This window comes from Pelobates fuscus, chromosome 3 (assembly GCF_036172605.1).
Source record: "Pelobates fuscus isolate aPelFus1 chromosome 3, aPelFus1.pri, whole genome shotgun sequence".
Taxonomy (NCBI): Eukaryota; Metazoa; Chordata; class Amphibia; order Anura; family Pelobatidae; genus Pelobates; species Pelobates fuscus.
This window is the reverse complement of record NC_086319.1, coordinates 201,868,753-201,887,891: the sequence shown is the minus strand read 5'-3', so window position 1 is coordinate 201,887,891 and position 19,139 is coordinate 201,868,753. Positions and strand designations below refer to the sequence as shown.

General features: G+C 41.3%; 1 protein-coding gene across 2 annotated transcripts in view; it reads right to left on the bottom strand.

Moving 5' to 3' along the window:
* Positions 1-19,139, bottom strand: part of MGAT4B (alpha-1,3-mannosyl-glycoprotein 4-beta-N-acetylglucosaminyltransferase B) — a 399,376-nt gene that overhangs the window by 193,779 nt on the left and 186,458 nt on the right. For both annotated transcript variants that reach the window (XR_010090437.1, XM_063447906.1), the window contains exons 6-8: positions 14,630-14,743; positions 3,999-4,074; positions 3,362-3,476 (exon numbers count right to left, since the gene is read on the bottom strand). Coding sequence is in view for 1 of the 2 variants with exons in the window: in XM_063447906.1 (XP_063303976.1) it covers positions 3,362-3,476; positions 3,999-4,074; positions 14,630-14,743 (305 nt within the window). In the remaining variant the exon portion in view is untranslated. The remainder of the gene's footprint in view (positions 1-3,361; positions 3,477-3,998; positions 4,075-14,629; positions 14,744-19,139) is intronic.

Genomic DNA, 19,139 nt, shown 5'->3' with positions numbered 1-19,139 from the left:
TTGTTAGCCTTGTCTGTTATCTTGTGCACAACAAAATAAAGACAAAAAAAAAAAAATACTTGTAGAAGCCTAGTTTATACTAGCAGACAAACCAGTATAACTAAATCCTAATACAATTATATTCCTAGGAAACTATTGCTTATAGATTTAAAAAAAAAAAAAAAAAAAATCACCACAGAGAGAACAAAACTATTCTCAATCCTATGGGTCCTGCAATAGCGTTTTCCACAGGGAAGTTGATTGAAGAATCCATAATTTTAATGAAATGTGTCCTTAACGATTCTTCTTATTCTCCGAGCGCACTGCTTTCTTTAGTTGATGAAAGTTGAGCAGTCTTCACTACTCTTTTAAGAGCCTTCCCCTTTTGCACGCCTCTCCTCCCTCCAGTTCTCTGTTTGCATCTTGACACCCCTTCAGTCCTCCCCTTGGGGTGTCCCCGCCTCAGCCCTGTGTGTGCCTCTCCCGTGCCCACCCCCCTGTGTGGCCTCCCTCAGCCCTCTGTGTGCCTCTCTTCCCCCCCTCAGTCCTCTGTGTGCCTCTCCTCCCCCCTCTGCGTGCATCCCCCCACCAAATGACCCATTTGAGGTGTCTCCCGTCTCTCAGTGCCCCTCCAGCCCTCTGTGTCTCCTCCCACCCCCTCAGCCCTGAGTGTGCCTCTTTCAAACCCCTTGAACCTCTTTTTGCCAATCCTACCAACTCAGCCCTCCTGTGCCTCTTCTACCCCCTCAGCACTCTGTGTGTCTCTTTTTCCCCTCAGTCCTCTGTGTGCCTCTCCTCTCCCCCCTCAGTCCTCTTTTTGCTTCTCCTCTCCCTTCCTAGTCCTCTTTTTGCTTCTCCTCTCCCTTCCCAGTCCTCTGTGTGCTTCTCCTCTCCCCTCCCAGTCCTCTGTGTGCTTCTCCTCTCCCCTCCCAGTCCTGTGTGCCTCTCCTCTCCCCACCTCAGTCCTCTTTGTGCTTCTCCTCTCCCTTCACAGTCCTCTTTGTGCTTCTCCTCTCCCTTCACAGTCCTCTTTGTGCTTCTCCTCTCCCTTCACAGTCCTCTGTGTGCTTCTCCTCTCCCTTCACAGTCCTCTGTGTGCTTCTCCTCTCAGTCCTCTGTGTGCCTCTCCTCTCCCCTGCCCAACCCCACCCTTTGTGATCTTCCCGCCAACTCACCTCCCTCCTGAGTAGCATGGCCGCGGACAGTGACCGATGACAGGTAGCAGAAGAGTGCTGTGCCAAAACAGTCCCCATTACCCACTGCACCCACTACAGCCCCAATTAACCTATGCAGCTTCTACAGTCCCAATTAACCTATGCAGCCTCTACAGCCCCAATTAACCTGTGCAGCCACTACAGTCCCAATTAACCTATGCAGCCACTACAGCCCCAATTAACCTATGCAGCCACTACAGCCCCAATTAACCTATGCAGCCACTACAGCCCCAATTAACCTATGCAGCCACTACAGCCCCAATTAACCTATGCAGCCACTACAGCCCCAATTAACCTATGCAGCCACTACAGCCCCAATTAACCGATGCAGCCCCAATTAACCTATGCAGCCTCTACAGCCCCGATTAACCTATGCAGCCTCTACAGCCCCGATTAACCTATGCAGCCTCTACAGCCCCAATTAACTTATGTAACCTCTACAGCCCCAATTAACTTATGTAACCTCTACAGCCCCAATTAACTTATGCAGCCTCTACAGCCCCAATTAACTTATGCAGCCTCTACAGCCCCAATTAACTTATGCAGCCTCTACAGCCCCAATTAACCTATGTAGCCTCTACATCCCCATGTATCATATGCATCCCCTACAGCCCCTATTACCCCTAGCACCCACTACAGCCCCTATTTCCCCTAGCACCCACTACAGCCCCTATTTCCCCTAGCACCCACTACAGCCCCTATTTCCCCTAGCACCCACTACAGCCCCTATTTCCCCTAGCACCCACTACAACCTCTATTTTCCATAGCACCCACTACAACCCTATGCCCCTGCACCCACAATAGCTCCTAACCCATATTCACAAGTGACTTTTTATAACTGGAAAGGCTTTATTTCCTGTTTATACCAGTGGCATCATTCTTTATGATGTTTTTATTATACAAAATAAGCGAACAAAGGTTAAAACTAGTTTTTGAAAACAATCTGGAATCAGTGAAGCAGAAAATTAAACAATTGAAAAGTGTTCAAGAAATGTGTGAGTAGATGGCAATACTCTACCACTGGGAGGATTTCAAAAAAATTACAATATATTTTAATTCCAGGTGGCACTTAAATAAAAACAAAATATGAATGCTTTATAAGTAACACTCCTTACAGTTTTTTGCACACAAACTCATTTGGGGTATTACATCAATGTAGATAGAAAACAATTGTGAGACCTGCAAACAAATATGTAAGCCATTAAACCTACATCTTAACTTACCTTTTAAGCTATGCCAGATTAAATACCTTAATCTGGCATAGCTAGAGTGTATCATACTAGCAGAGCAAGAAATAACCCATGCGGGAGGACAGGGAAATACCCTCTGCTGGCATGATGGAAGTGGCAGCAGCAACCATCAACATCAATCCTAGGAAAGGGGTTGTTCGAAATACCAACAAGTGATAACCACCCCAACTTGTACTTTTGTATCCAAGTACAAGAAACATTATGATGCTGTGTAGCCTCCAATTTTATACCAAATTCCACACAAACCAGAAATGATGCCGCTTGCTCCCATCACAAACTTGCCTTCCCACACCACCCCATCAAAAAAAAAAAACATCAAGCTACACTAGTACTGGGTTAAGATATATATATATATAAAATTGTAACTTAAAAGGCTCATGGTTTGAGTTCCTTACCCTATAGTGTTCCTTTATGATCATTTACTAGAAGATAATACTTTGAGGATAATCTGAAGCTCTCTCTTTCAGAAGAATATTTGTTTGTTGTATAAATTATGTACAGTTTTTTTTTTGAAGCATTATTTGTGAGAATACTCTTTTTTGGTGCACAAGTGCCTATATGATTTGTGGGTGTATATATGGGAGAGAGTGCTTGGGAGTCACAGTTTTTATTTAAGTAGGGTTAAAGTTTAACATTTAAGTGGTTAATGTGGTTTGAATGCCCCTTTAATTACAACTAAATACTTTCAGGCACCATGGCTCAAAGTGGGACCCCCAAACAACAAAAATGCTTATGTGATCTATCCAGTCATACATAAAGAGAAGCTATGCTAATGTTAGATTTATGATATGTCTAGTTGTACCTGATCATGGGTGGCATTTCATTAAATGCTTATTGGTTTCCACTGTGTGCTTAATTATCCATTAAGAATGTTTTACTCAATAAACAGCCATGATAATTACTTCCTATAAATCTCACCAATAAAGCCCAGCTGGGAGAATTCCAGAATCATCCACTCCTCGGATGGCTGCTGCAGGGCAAAGTTCTTCATTGTGCTCAGATAGTTGGGTTTGGCTACTATGTCATCTTCCAGCTGCAAGACAAAAAATCAAAGTCAAAATCACCTTGGCTTGTTACAGTGACCTAGGGATGGTACAGAACAAACTCATTACACAGCTGTGGAAAATAATCCCTTTATTAAAGCATCCCGTTCAATTTACAGGCACATTATTTGTTGACTAGCTAGCATAACCTTGAAAAGCAAATTCATCTAAAGAAAATCAACACAAAAATGTTGTTTATAAAAAAAAAAATAAAAAAAAAATAACAAAAGAATAATAATTAAATTAGTGTACTTTTTCCTGATGTTTGCTTGGATTCAACTTGAGTAAATCCATAGACATAGACACACAGAATTACAGTAACAATTCTAATGAAATTAATCAAAATGGATCCCGAATTGGTTAAACAAAATTAAAATAAATGTAAGAAAAATCTGTGGTGTAATGTGGTTTAAATATAAATATATATTTTTTTAAAAGCTGAAGGTAATGTTATTGCTATTATAACCAGAGACTGAGTATAGAATGCTCGGTACCCCTAAATCTACACTTACCTGCACATAGTAAGTGCCTTTAGATTGAGCATACATCATTAGGAAACAATAATCCAGATTCTGTTTTGTCCTCCACCTGCAAAAAGCAAACAAGTGGTTTAGCAGTATATTCAAGAGGGGGAATTTGTACGGGTGAATATAATTACATCAGTGAATATTAACATCCTGCTGAATATTACAGCTTCTATATTTAGAGTAAAAAATAGGCACCTAATGACTCTTGGGCTGTATTTAATAACCTCAGCAACAACATGATCCACACAACAAACACCTGCAATACTACAACCGAGTCGGTGCCGCTTTCAGATCAGAATAGTTGTTTTGCTGCAGTTTTAGATGTGAAATGCTCAGACTTACAGATCCATATCTTTCTACTTGTGTATTTGTATTTCATTTTTATACATTCCTCAGCATATTTCAGTTTATTCGTTTTTATTATTATTATTTTTTTCAAGCCTTTGGATTCATTTTTTTTTCTCCTGCTGTGCATCAAATGTTGCCATGGCTTAGCATTCTCACTGGTATTTTTTCTGTGATTCAAAGTAAACTGTTCTGGTTTAGCCTATTTGTGACCAGAAGTGACAATGCACTTGCTGGTGTCCGACCCGATATCTTTTTGGAAAAGATGCTTCTCATAACTCATAAATGTATATGTATGTGTGTTAGTGCATGTACACATACACACTGTAGAGAAATGCATTGATTCTAATGAACAGGTACAGGATGCAATATCCATCACCATCTATAGGAGGTATTACCACCTTATTCTGCACTAACAGCTTGCAAATTGGAGAGTGGAAGTGGTGTGCGTGATCTCTGTTTTTTTTTTTTTTTTTTTACAAATTAGCAGGTAAGCTTTCAGAAGCTGAAGTCACTATAGTATGTTTGTGAATTTGTTGCAGAACATTGTAAGGAAGCATAAATATGAATGATTATTTTATCTAGATAGTAAATGCATCTTGCCGTTCTATATAATGGGTAAACAAACGGACAATTGAATAATGACAAATTTAGACTTAAGACATACAAGGAAAAGAAGAGATAGAGAGGGACTCGGAAAATAATTACATGAACACTACAGTGAGGGGAAAAAAGTATTTGATCCCCTGTTGATTTTGAACGTTTGCCCACTGACAAAGAAATTATCAGTCTATAATTTTAATGGTAGGTTTATTTTAACAGTGAGAGACAAAATAATAATAATAATAAAAAAATCCAAAAAATGCATGTCAAAAAACATATAAATTGATTTGCATGTCAATGAGTGAAATAAGTATTTGACCCTTTTGACTTAGTACTTGATGAGAAAACCCCTGTTGGCAATCACAGAGGTCAAACAATTCTTTTAGTTGGCCACCAGGTTTGCACACATCTCAGGAGGGATTTTGTCCCACTCCTCTTTGCAGATCCTCTCCAAGTCATTAAAGGGACACTATAGTCACCCAGACCACTTCAGCTCAATGACGTGGTCTGGGTGCCAGGTCCCTCAGGTATTAACCCTTCAGATGCAAACATAACAGTTTCAGAGAAAATGCTATGTTTACATTTGGGGTTAATCCAGCCTCTAGTGGCTGTCTTCCGGACAGCCACTAGAGGCGCATCTGCGACGCTGTTGGCACATTTCGCCTCCATCGCGCAGAGCCGACGTCGGCACGGGAGGAGAGGTCACCAGCGACGAGTAAGCCCGGCGCTGGAATAAGGTTAGTGGCTAAAGGGGGTTTTAACCCCTTCAGCGCCGCGGGAGGGGCACCCTCAGGGCACTATAGCATAGCGGTTTTCCTGACACTATAGTGATCCTTTTAGGTTTCAAGGCTGATGTTTGGCAACTCCAATCTTCAGCTCCCTCCACAGATTGTCACAGGCAGCATTCCTCCTCCTCCAAACACGGCAAGTTGGGTTAATGCCAAAGAGCTTGATTTTGGTCTCATCTGACCTCAACACTTTTACCCAGTTCTCCTCTCAATCATTCAGATGTTCACTGGCAAACCTCAGACGGGCCTGTATGTGCTTTCTTGGCCAGGGGGACTTTGCGGGTGCTGCAGTCAGTTACCAGGTTCCCATTTGCATAATTGCTGCTCAGCATTAACCCTTCTGTTGATTAGGTTGCTGTTTGGCACAACTTTTCCTGTGTGGACAGTAAATGTCATTAATAATTATAAGCGGATGAATATGTTACATTACCCCCCACCTGAAGAACGCCCACCGGGCGGGCAGGACCAGGCTTGAGAGGAAATTTGGCGTTAAAATAGCAAATCTTGCGGCCAGCATGTATATCAGATGCCGGAACCCAAGAACGATCGGCTGGTCCATAACCTTTCCAATCCACCAAGTACTGTAAAGTGCCCAGAGAAAACCTGAAAACCAATTATGGAGGAGACCTCATACTCTTCCTGTCCAGAAACAACTAAGGGAGGAGGAGGGACACTTGAGACAGTATATTTATTGCACACAAGAGGTTTGAATAAGGACACATGAAAGGTATTAGGAATTTTCAAGGAGGCCGGAAGGGCCAGAGAGTACCTTTTCGTGTCCTACGAGGGACACGAAAAGGTCCAAGGAACCTAGGAGCAAAATTCATGCTAGGGACTTTGAGCCTGATGTTACGAGAAGATAAACAAACCCTCTCACCCACTTGGTAAACAGGGTTGGCACCTCGACGTGCATCAGCATGATGCTTGAAACAGTCAGCAGCAGTACCTAGAGCAGATTGAACTTTAACCCAGTTATCACGTATGGAAGCCACACAATCACCCAAAGCAGGAATAGCCGTATCAGAAAAAACAGCAGGTAGGACAGTAGGATGCCGGCCATTATTAACAAAAAATGGACTATGCCCAGAGGAGTCATGGTCAGCATTGTTCCTAGCAAACTCGGCCCATGGTAGTAATTCGGACCAATTGTCTTGAGTGCTATTAACGAAACAACACAAATATAATTCCAAGGACTGGTTAGCACTCTCAGCAGTACCATTGGTCTGGGGGGTGGTAAGAGGACGAAACAAACAATTCAATCCCTAATTGTTTATTGAAGGCCCTCCAAAACCGAGACACAAACTGAGAACCTCTGTCAGATACTATATTGTGAGGAATGCCATGCAGACGTCAATTTCTCGTACAAAGATTAGTACCAGGTCTTGAGATGATGGCAATTTCTTGAGAGGAATAAAACGAGCCATTTAAAAAAAAAAAAACGGTCCACAACCACGAGTATGGTGATATAACGGTTAGAACTAGGAAGTTCAACAATGAAGTCCATGGACAAGTGGGACCATGGGACCTCAGGAATAGGAAGAGGTTGTAACAAGCCACAAGGGAGTTTATGAGGCACTTTGGAAACCGCACAAACAGAACAAGCCTGCACATATTCCTTAACATCCCTCCTGAATGACCTCATGATAGCAGAAGTGGATTTCTTCCTTATGTAAGGCACCAATGGAAATATTTATGGGTAAGGTTTCATGCGTTATTAATGGTTGTGAGAGTGGTCTCCCACCAATAGCTTCAACAGCTAGGGGTGATAGTCTCTCCTTGATAGGTATAGTATTATCCTTGACAAATTGGACATCAATGAAATTTACAGCAGCCCCTGAGTCCATCAGGGCTTTGCATGAAAAGTGCTTTTTGTCAAGAATAATCGAAATATCAATGAGAAATCTATATTTATCCTTTTCAGGGGACGTCTCCATTAAACCCAAGACCTGTCTCCTTAAGGCACTTAGGTGCAGTAGTTTCTTCGGACAAATGGGACAATTGTCTCTTATATGTACATTAATACCGCAGTATAAACATAAACCTTCATTTCTCCTATCCTATATTGTTTCACGGCCTCTGACAGTCTAGTGACCCCCAACTGCATGGGTTCAGGTTCGGACTGTATAGGAAGGTCAGGAACAACAGGTTCGAACAGAAGGGGTGTTAAAGGCATAGTCATACGTCTGGTCTTATTTCTAGTATTCTCTCTGGTTCTTAGTCTATTATCATTTGCATAACAAATGTGATGAACTCGTTAAGTTTCTTGGGTAGATCTTTGGCAGCAATCTCATCTAGCATAGTGTCAGATAGTCCCTTTTTAAATGCAGAGATTAGCCCACTGCTAGTCCAGTCTACCTCGGAGGCCAGGGTACGAAATTCTATGGCATAATCCGAGATAAACCGGTTCCCTTGTCTGATGTGATTCAAAGCAGTGGAGGCGTCCTCCCTGCCTAAAGGTTCAAACGTAAGTTTAAATTCCGTAAGAAACTCCTGGTAATTGTGTGCCACACTCCTATTACTCTCCATAATGGATTGGCCCAAGCTAAAGCTTTACCTTTTAACTGATTCATCAGGTAACCAATTTTAGCTCTGTCTGTGGGAAAAGATCCTGGTGAGATCTCAAAATTATACTCCATTTGGTTAAGGAATCCCTTGCATTCTTGAATATTACCATCAAAATGCAGCGGAGGAGATAGGGAGATAGTAGGTTCCTTGTGTACTATAGGTGGAGGTACATAAGGTGGAGGTGAGACCGCAGGTTGCAGATGCGCTGTTCGAGTAAGAAGCGTACTGAAGGCCTGGGCAAATTGATCCATGCTGTGATCATTTTCCTCCAGTTTTCTTTTGCAAGCAGCTATGTACTTACACAATTCTACAGGATCTATGGCCATGTCGTAATGTCAGGATTACAGTATGATCCAGCACGTAGAATTGTGTAACACAGAAGACTAATAGGTAACGTATACCGGACCTTAGAATGGCTGGACTAACGTACCAAAGAATAGTCAGGAATAGCCTAGGTCAAGGGATACAGAAAGAGACGCAACTATGAGAAAAAGCCAGGAGTCAGGGATACCAGAAAACAGGGAAGGCAAAATCAATGCCAAAGTCAAATAACCAGAATAAATAAGGCGCTCTCGGACAACCACAAGGGAAAACACGACAGGGCACTGAGCAGGATGAGAACTGGGCCTCAATACCCCTCCTCTAGATCTGATAGGCTGTAACCGGCCTTTGACCCCAAAGTCGGTTACCAGGTTCCCATTTGCATAACTGCTGCTCAGCATTAACCCTTCTGCTCGGCCCAACTTTTCCTGTGTGGACAGTAAATGTCATTAACCACATTTTTATAAGCGGATGAATACGTGACACTATGGTCCCAGCTGCCTTGAGATAATTAACAAGATCCTCCCATGTAGTTCTTGGCTGATTCCTCACCGTTCTCATGATCATTGAAACTCCACGAGGTATGATCTTGCATGGAGCACCAGACCAAGGGAAACTTAGTTATTTTGTGTTTCTTCCATTTGCAAATAATCGCACCAACTGTTGTAACCTTCTCACACCAAGCTGCTTTGCGATGGTCTTGTAGCCCATTCCAGCCTTGTGTAGGTCTACAATCTTGTCCCTGACATCCTTGGATAGCTCTTTGGTCTTGGCCATGGTGGAGAGTTTGGAATCTGATTAATTGATTGCTTCTGTGGACAGGTGTCTTTTATACAGGTAACGAGCTGAGATGCGGAGCGCTCCCTTTAAGAGAGTGCTCCTGATCTAAGCTTGTTACCTGTATAAGAGACACCTGGGAGGCAGAAATCTTGCTGATTGATAGGGGATCAAATACTTATCTCACTCATTGACATGCAAATCAATTGATAAAACATTTTTTAAATGCGTTTTTCTGGATTTTTTTTGTTATTCTGTCTCTGATTGTTAAAATACACCTACCATCAAAATTATAGACTGATCATTTTTTTGTCAGTGGGCAAACGTTCAAAATCAGCAGAGGATCAAATACTTTTTTCCCCTCACTGTAGCGTTCATGTAATTATTCTCCGAGTCCCTGTATGTCTTAAGTCTAAATTTGTCATTGTATATGGAATGATATACTGCTAGATGTACATGCATATTTAACGATATCCATTCTTCGTTCAAAAGAAGTCAATAGAAAATATGATTGCAGACATACAGTTGACTTATTTACAGTTATAAAATAATAATAGGATTCACAGCACAATAATACTGTCAAAAATTAACCCATTTAGTAAGTGTATGTTGGTGTTTTACCAGGAGCACTATTTTGCATCTGTGTGTGGTGCCTTCCCACAAGCTCATACTATAATGACAGTTCTCCCCCTTTGATGGTCACCTCGGGGTTTACTGGCCAAATTTCTTTTATGCAGATTTACATAAATTATTTTACTTTCTAAGAAAATCGATCATGCAACAATCCAGAGACTTTCCTCAATGGCAGAAAATGTAAGCTGTTCCGCTTAAGGCCATATTGCACATTTCCTTTAGAAGAAGCGATTTTCTCACACAACTTGCATCAAAGAAGTTTTGGATTATCTTTTCTTTTTTCTCTATATTTAGCTGCAAAATTACTTGGGACACAACAATGTCATGTGATGCTGAGAACATGGTCCATAAATTGGTGTTTATTTTACCTTTTACCATTTTTTATTTCTAAATCTATAAGAACACTATAGCATTGGGGAATACAAACTAGTGCTCTATTCCCTATTTAGATTCAGACCGGCCTCCCCTCTCCACATGAAATACATTTTTTTTAAAATGGGGTAAATGGTTTAACAAATCTTTTTTCCAGCACCAAGAAACACTCTGTGCAGTCCTCCGCTTCACCTTTGTGATGATGTCCTGCAAGCAGCCTCCTCTTCGTCTTTTTGTCCAATCCAATGCTTCTAAGAAGCACTAGGGACATGAAGAACATGCACAGTGAGCACCGTGCTCATCACAGAAAAGCACTGAATCCAATGCTTCCCTATGATCAACATTAAAGCACATTCATGAAGACGTTAGTTGTCCCATAGCAGAGTCTGACTCTGTTAAAGCAGTGGAAGCCTCCTCTAAAGGCTGTTAGGAAGACCACAAAACACCAAAAAAAAATTTTCTGTTGCACAGTTTGACTTTACTCCATATACCGGTAATAAAGCTTGCAAATATATCTCTGTCCTCTTACCCTGATAGCTGAGTGAGTGGTCAGCTCACTGAAATTCAATTGAAGTAGAAAACATCACAAGGCATATTCTATTGCGGATTTTTTATTTTATTTTTTTAATTATTTCATTCAGCCAAAGAAGTTAAAAATGCAGACAAATTGCAGCATATACAGGGTCCCAATGTTCTAAATATTCAAGTTAACCATTTCGTACTTAACTAGCATTTCCAAGGCCACTTGAGGTGTGTTTAGCCCAGCAATGAAAATGTTGGTGTATCTACAAAATCAGCAAATTTTTTTTACATTTCTGGACTAAAACAACAGGGCCAATGCACCCATTGAGATGTGTGTCTGAGTCTGAGCCTGTGTGTTTATAGTGGTCCTGCTAAACAGTGGTGAACTGTTTACAATACTTTGAGTTCTCTGGCACTGTTCCTCCATTCAGTGTAAAACCATTTTCTAGCAGCTTAACACTGAATAAGAGTCACTAGCTGCCCACAGTCTGGACCCTAGTGGAAATGTGGTTAAAGCAGAGATTACTCACTTCCTTCGAACCACACCAGCAATGAGATTACACACTTGCTTCAGCCTTACAGCTTTCAGACTATCACAGCAACCCATTGCTGCTCATGCAAATGCTTTATCATTAGCCCAAGCAGCACAGAAAGGAAGAACTGCCTGGGACTTGTTTAGCATTAAAATATTACAAATGGTTTAACATTGAATGGAAAGATGGTGCCAGGGGACTTCAGATACCGAAGCAGATAATGAAAAGCAGTTACAGTGATGACTGTGTCCCATTAACTTTTCAAGGGGACAGCAGGGCACTGTGATCACAGAAACAGCCAATTACAATCATTGCATTGCCTAATTGTCAATCAAAACATGCAATTCCTATGACTGCTTCTCACAGCAATCACTGAGCATGGAGGCCAGTGAAGTTCTACTGCCACACTGCCTCACTTGTCAGGCATTCAGCAATAGCTTGGTGACACAAATGCACCCTACTTCAACAGCGTGCGTGACCTAGTTGTGGTGGTGAGAGGGTTAAAGTTCACTATGTGTCTGCATTACACCGGAAATAATTACAAAATCCCCGTTACCACCACCCACACTTAAAAAATAATATAACTCACCAAATACAACTTAGCACAATATTTAAGGAATTGCAAAAATACTAGTTAGTCTCTTCAGGTAATGTGATTCTTTACCAGACAAAGGCAGAACTTAATAAATGAATGTTTATTATGAGCAAAAATAGTCAGAGTGCATACAAAAAAATAGATAATTAAAAAAACGAATTATTTACACCAACAACCGATAAAAACCAAAAGGGATAAAATAAAGTCCTAATCACTTACTCAGCTCTTCAAAGTAAATACTTCTGCCCCAGGGGGTCTCTGGTAGGAAAAATGGTGACTCACTTAGATTTAGATTCTGGCCCCAAGCATGTACCAAGACATTTCAGTATCATTGGATATATACCCTGTGGATTACCACGCCTGGTCTAGAGGTGGAGTTAACGCGTATCTATAGCGATAATGAGTGACCACCCCCTTGTGTTCCAGACCAACATCAATCCAAATGGAAACATTTGGTTCTATCTTCTCTTATGTACCTGTCACAGAAATAATAATTGCATCTTCCCATTCTATACATATGTTGCATACCTTACTTACGACCCAATATGGCGGACATCACAATTCCTTCCCCGTTGGTTAAATTATGCCAATCATGTTTGAGCTTGTTGAGAAGATGGCGCTGGTCACATTCCAAATATAACAAAAATGAGGCTTAATTATTATTCTGTGGGTAAATTTTAATGTTTTTTTCCTTTTGGATATGATACTGGAACAAGGCGAATAGCCATTAACATATCAAAGAGGTACATACCATATGCCTGAAGCCAGACCTTCAGGCTTTTCAGGTGTATAATCTCACACCTTGCAGCTTTCACATTCCTATGCAATTTACAGTACCACTTCTGTCATCTGACCTCTGTGAGTGTCCCAGCTTCAAAAGGAATTAAGGCTATAAACCTTCCATACAATCAAATTAGCCCCTTTTGACATTATTATTTGACAATATTCCATCTCTACCAGGCAGGCACTACACAAATTACATTAAAGGATAATATTCCATAGTGCAATAATGAATTATGCACCCTTGCCGTGACACTTGGTAGTATATGTTGATCCCTGCATTTAAAGAAGAAAAAAAAAAGAGCCTCTATTCATGTCTTATGGGCTGAGACAAACAATCACTGTGAGAAGCGAATGCAGAGACTGAATGCCTTGAGGTATTTCCGACTACCCTCATGCATGAGGCACCTAGCAACAGTCCAGCCACACCACAACGTTTCAGCTCTATGAAGCCATAATCATGCATGATTAAGGCTCCATTGAGCCAAAACTTTGTACTTTGTTTAGGGGATGGCTGACCCTCCAATAAACACACCATCAATGTCTGTGAGTGTTGCTTGCAGCTTCTGCTTTCTGAGTTTGCTGGGAGTATTTGCAGTAACTGCCCCACACAGAGCACGTATCTTGTGGCCTTGCAGAACCTCAGTGCAGGCGGAGTTGTTTTTTGTGTGACTCATACAGACACAAACACTGACACACATACAGACACACAGATAACACACACATACACATAAATATCACATTACATATTTTTAGCCACCCCCTCCCTCTGCTTCCATACCCTTTTTGTGCAGGAGGGTGGCTTCACTGGGGTTCAGTTGCATCTGCCAGTGTGATGGGAGTCTGCTCTCCATTCTCCCTGTTCCTGGCTCTCCGCCTCCCTCCTCACTGATCCTCCCCTCTGCGTGGCTTGTTAGTAAGCTAGGATGAAGTGACTTGTATTCACTTCCTCATAGCATTGCAGTTTTGCACAGACAAGGTCACACTGCTAAAGGCTCCTGGTCAAAGATGGCACATGCACCGGAGGTAGTTCCGCCACTGCTTCTAGGACCTCTTAATATTTGGCCTGGGTATGTTTTACCACAGAACCCCAAAACAATAAAACTCAAATCAAAACAGTGATGACTATAGTAACTATCTTAAAATGTGTATTGAGAAAATAGTCATGCATACATAAAAAAATCTTATACTGTTCTAAATTACTTTTTTAAATTGCATAAATAGCTAGCAGCAGATTGTCACTTCTCCATGACAAAAGTGTTGCTTGATTTATTTTCATGGATTGGTTTTCAGTAAGGTAATTGCATGAATCATGGAAAGTAGTTGAGTGAAAATAAATAAATAAATGAAAATGATCAGCTTTTCCAAAACTGCTGAATTTAGCCCACGGGCAGATTCTCAAATTTCTGTACTTTTCTAACTCCATGTTATATCTGTTTTCGATTACAAATGCTCTTTAACCACGTCTGTTTCTGCTATCGCATCTGCACTCATCAACAATAGTCTATTGTCTTTCCATTGTTCCCTTTTCCCCTGCTCTAAGCTTGATTTCTATAAGTGTCTGGATTGCCATGTGTTCACATTTAAGGTGCTTGACATGTATGGGAAGTTAATACCAGGCCCATAAGAATGTGCCCATAAGAATGTGCCCATAAGAATGTGCCACTGACAAGTGAAAAACAAATGTATATTACAAATCAAAAATACAATGGTCACAAGGAGTGCTTGTCTACAGAATGATACAGTGTACAGTAATAGCAAACCTTCCAAATCCATATTTACCTAACACGCTCCCTGGGATCACCAAATGATTCTCGAAGACGTGAAAAATCTGGGTAAAAATGTGGGGACGGGGATATGACTTCCAGAAGGCCTGACTGTATTTCATTTGGGAATCTGTATGAATGTAATTTAAAAAGGGAATAATTAGTTCATAGTTTTCCTGTCTTTCAGTATGACAAACAGCTGTGAACACAACGTTCTAATTTAGGAAAACTTTTTTTTTTTTAATTTTTATATAGAACAATGTTTGACAAAAAAAAGCATAACAAAATACAAACTCTGAGATTTCATACAACAGTGGTAAAAAAATTCTTAGGGTTTTTTTTCACTAAACATCGAATTGCAAAATATGGCCAAGCTGTTATAGCCAAGTAGGATAATTATTTTGCAAATTCTATTGCTGCCAAAGTTTTGCTTCGACTTTTAATGCACAATTCAATATTTAGTGAATGAAACACTAAAATATACCAATTAACTTCCTAATTAACATTAAAGAGACATTTGAGGCATTTTTTTTATAATTCAGTTTATTTTTTCTAATGTGTATTTTAGTAGATGGACCCCTGACACTTAATTTACAGATACATAATTTAGAATATTTATTTTCAATTTTTGTTTTTCTTTATTCTATATTTTTTATGATTCTTTTCAAACTATTTTTATTGAACAGTATTTTGAAAAACATATGTCACATTAATTTGGTATATAAAGAAAGCAACATTTAACAATAGAAACATGAGTAGAAATAAGAAGGGAAAGTGGAAATAATAAAAATCCTACATTCTAATAGTAGGTAAATATTTTTTAGGAGATGGGATGGGTTTTTAAAAGATTATTTTCGGTTTTATATATATATATATATATATATATATATATATTGTATTTAAAAAAAAAAATTATAATATATATATATATATATATATATATATATAGTATTTAAAAAAAAAAAATTATATATATATATATATATATATATTATTTTTTTTTTTTTTAAATACAATTTTTCTTTTTAGCAATGATTTAAAAAAAAAAAAAAATCTTTTACTCTTACTGAATTGTTTTGTGATGTTTCCTATTGTATGATTACCATAAAAGTTTAATAATTAATATGTTTGTAATGTTTATATCTATATGCGGGATTGTGTATTATATTTCAGGTATGTTTCTTATGTTTAGAATATATGGGCATTAATACTTTTATATTCACATTATGACTTCCTCAGATTGATTAGTTAATATTCAATTGCCTTTATATCGTTTGGTGAGTGACATTATGTTGCTTTTAAAGGACCACTATAGTGTCAGGAAAACAAACTTGTTTTCCTGGCACTAGATAGTCCTTTGGTGTCCCCCCCACCCTCAGGGCCCCTTTCCCGCTGGGCTAAATGGGTTAAAACCCCATTCAGCCACTTACCTTTAGCCAGTGCCGGGCTCCCTCAGCGCTGGTAACCTCTCCTCCCCCTCCGACGTCAGCTCCAGAGGGAGCCGAATGTGCATGCGCGCACATTAAAAACGCCCATAGGAAAGCATTTCTCAATGCTTTCCTATGGATGTTCTGCGTGCTCAATCCCATTTTCGCATTGAGTGTTGGGGAAGCGCCTCTAGCGGCTGTCAGGAAGACAGCCACTAGAGGCTGGATTAACCCCAAATGTAAACATAGCAGTTTCTCTGAAACTACTATGTTTACATCTGAAGGGTTAAAACCTGGGGGACCTGGCACCCAGACCACATCATTGAGCTGAAGTGGTCTGGGTGACTATAGTGGTCCTTTAAAGTCCATATATTTTTATATAACTTCTTTGAATAATAGTATACTGCTTTATATGGTACTATGAACTCTTAATATGAATATGGTGCATTTCCATATATTGCTGCTATATAAAGTCTAACAAGAAGGCAGGACTTGATCCACGCTTAAGAAATCAGAGAGACAGTGTGAAATGCATTGCTTCATCACGTCGAGCATCAATGTGCCGAACACAGAAGTGAGAGCTCCCTACATTGACAACAGCGTTACATGCAGGAGGACCACTGGGTAACACAAACAACTGAGTAAGAAGTGGGAAGTTGGCTTTAAATTGTTTATTGCTTGAAAAAAGACTAAAGTCACAACCTCAGCTGTGGGTGAGTCCTTGCTGCTGTGGAATACTGGATCCCGCACACACAAGGTGCTGATCCTCCCCAGGCTATACTAAGTGGCACTCTTTTCACTCTCCTTTTGTGAGTCCTAGTCTAATAGATAGTTTATTTTAGGTTTTATTGCTCAAACAATATTGCACTAGGACTGTCCCATATATTTTTGTTATAAATCTTCCGGACCTATATTAGGAGTTTAGTGCAAGTATAATAGAAATTCTTCCTGTGTATTGTGCACACACAATAAGGGCTTGTTGCACTAATTATGGTTTTTTTTTGTATTTTTTTTAATTCTTTATTTTTGTTATGCAAAGAGGTTAACATACAAGCCTGCAGTGCCACATTAGCAGCAGCATGCATAACAAGGCATTCAGTGTGATAACATAAAATTGAATAGCACATTTTTCTAGGTAATCAGAATAATACTAGTCCTGCTATCAGGTATGTAAGGTTAAGTAGTAATACATGGCTATTAATTTTGCAGTGACTGGCTTTTTCAGAGTTCAAACGGGGGAATGATATCTTACTAACCACAAGATAATATATGAAAATATAGTATAATAAAATAATATAATATAGTAATATAATATAATGTAATAATGGTGTGTTGTTCAGGTAGTATCAATTTCTGGTATGCCTGTAAACTGACCTATGGTTGTGGATACCCAGGTTGACCGTCCGGCATCATGCTTACATGTCGTGTGACTTGTGTGGTGCACGTTGGGCTAACCCACTGTCGCTAAAGCCATGTGAGGTTTAAGGGTGTGTGGCTGCTGGTCTCGGTAATTCGCCCCGTGGGCTCAGTCAGTACGTCCCTCATGCTTCAGTGTAAGGGTCAAGGCCGTGATCGTAACGGGATCGGTTGCCTGCGAGTGTGACTGCGCGCTGGAAGGCAGGGTCTGTCCAAGCCTCAGCAACCACTGCCCTGAGGTGTTTAGATTACAGTGCTTCTCCCAGCGTAGCACTGGAGGCCATTGATAATAAAGGCAGTCGCCTGGGGGGCGATAAAGCATAGAGTTGCCTGGGGAGGGAAGAGTGGCACCTACTCTCCTCTATATAGGTTGGTGAGTCGGCTACCGTTCCCGGAGGCTTACATGTCTGGGACAGGACAGGAGGCTCTGTGCCCGGCGTAGTTGCACCTCTTATTGTGTGTGCTCTCCCCCTCCACTCCCCGACCTCCCTTCCGCTAGGTCAATGAGTGTGTTCCCTTCCCTCTGTGCCGCTACACCCTGCAACTAAGCTAACACAAAAACATATCTTACAAACTTCTATAAGTCCAAGCGTTCAATAACTATCAACTGTTGGCAGGTAGAAACATTTAGAGCTCTCTGATCGGCGTTATAAGGGGTTCTTCAGCCTGGGAGCGTCTCCGCCTTTTCTCATCCCAGTGTCCCCATCTTCTGGCAGCTTGATCGCCATGGGTCTCTGGGCTCTCTGTTGTGTTAAGGGTTGAGTGGGTTGAGGGGGCAGCTGAAGTTGCTGCAGAAAGTCTGCTGGGTCCTCAGTGGCCGATAGGACGTGGATCTCCTCCCCCCGTGGCACCACAAGGGTTCCCAGGTCTCCCCATCGGTACCTGACGCTGTGCTCCCTCAGGAGCCTGGTGATGGGCAGGAACTTGCGACTGGCCAAGAGCACTGAGAATGGTAAGTCCGCATATAACGTTATCTTGTTGGCATCTACTTGTACACTGGGGCTCTTCCTGGAGCAGGCCATGATGGCCGATTTTACTGTTGTGTCCCGGGTTACTGCGATTATGTCCCTGGGTGCATCCGCTGGGGCGGTCGGAGCCTTCCTTATCCTAAAGGCCGCCACAAATAGCGGTGAGTCTCCTGCTCGTTTGACCCCCATTGCCTGTGTCACCTTGTGGGCGAAGTCCAGTAGGGTGTCTGGGGTCACTGTTTCTGGTGCTCCCCGGATCCGGACATTCCTCCTACGGTGTCTCGCCTCCAGCGATGCCACCGTACGTGATAGGTTTTGGACCTGTTGTGCGAGGGCTTCCACCTGGGATTGGGTGTCGGTCTGGCGCTGTTCCCGGGTTTTCTCTCTGGATTCCGCTGCTGTAATCCGCTGCCGAAGCCCGCCAACCTCCACCTGCACCCCTGCCAGGTCTGCCTCCCACACTGCTCTTAGGTCTTGGAGGAGTTTCTTTATGTCTCCTTTCGTGGAGGGAGAGGTGTCCGAGTCCGAATCTGCCTGTAGGTGTACTCCACTGGTAGGTCGGGGCAAGTCCTCTTCATCTATGGAATCGCTGGAGCCACATGGCCTGCTTGGCGCCTGTGACCGATCAAAGGAGAGTCTTATATCGGGGTGAGTTGCGCTCTCCTGGCGGGCGTTTTTCTTATGTTTTCTCCCCATTGCACTTTGGAAGGCAGTG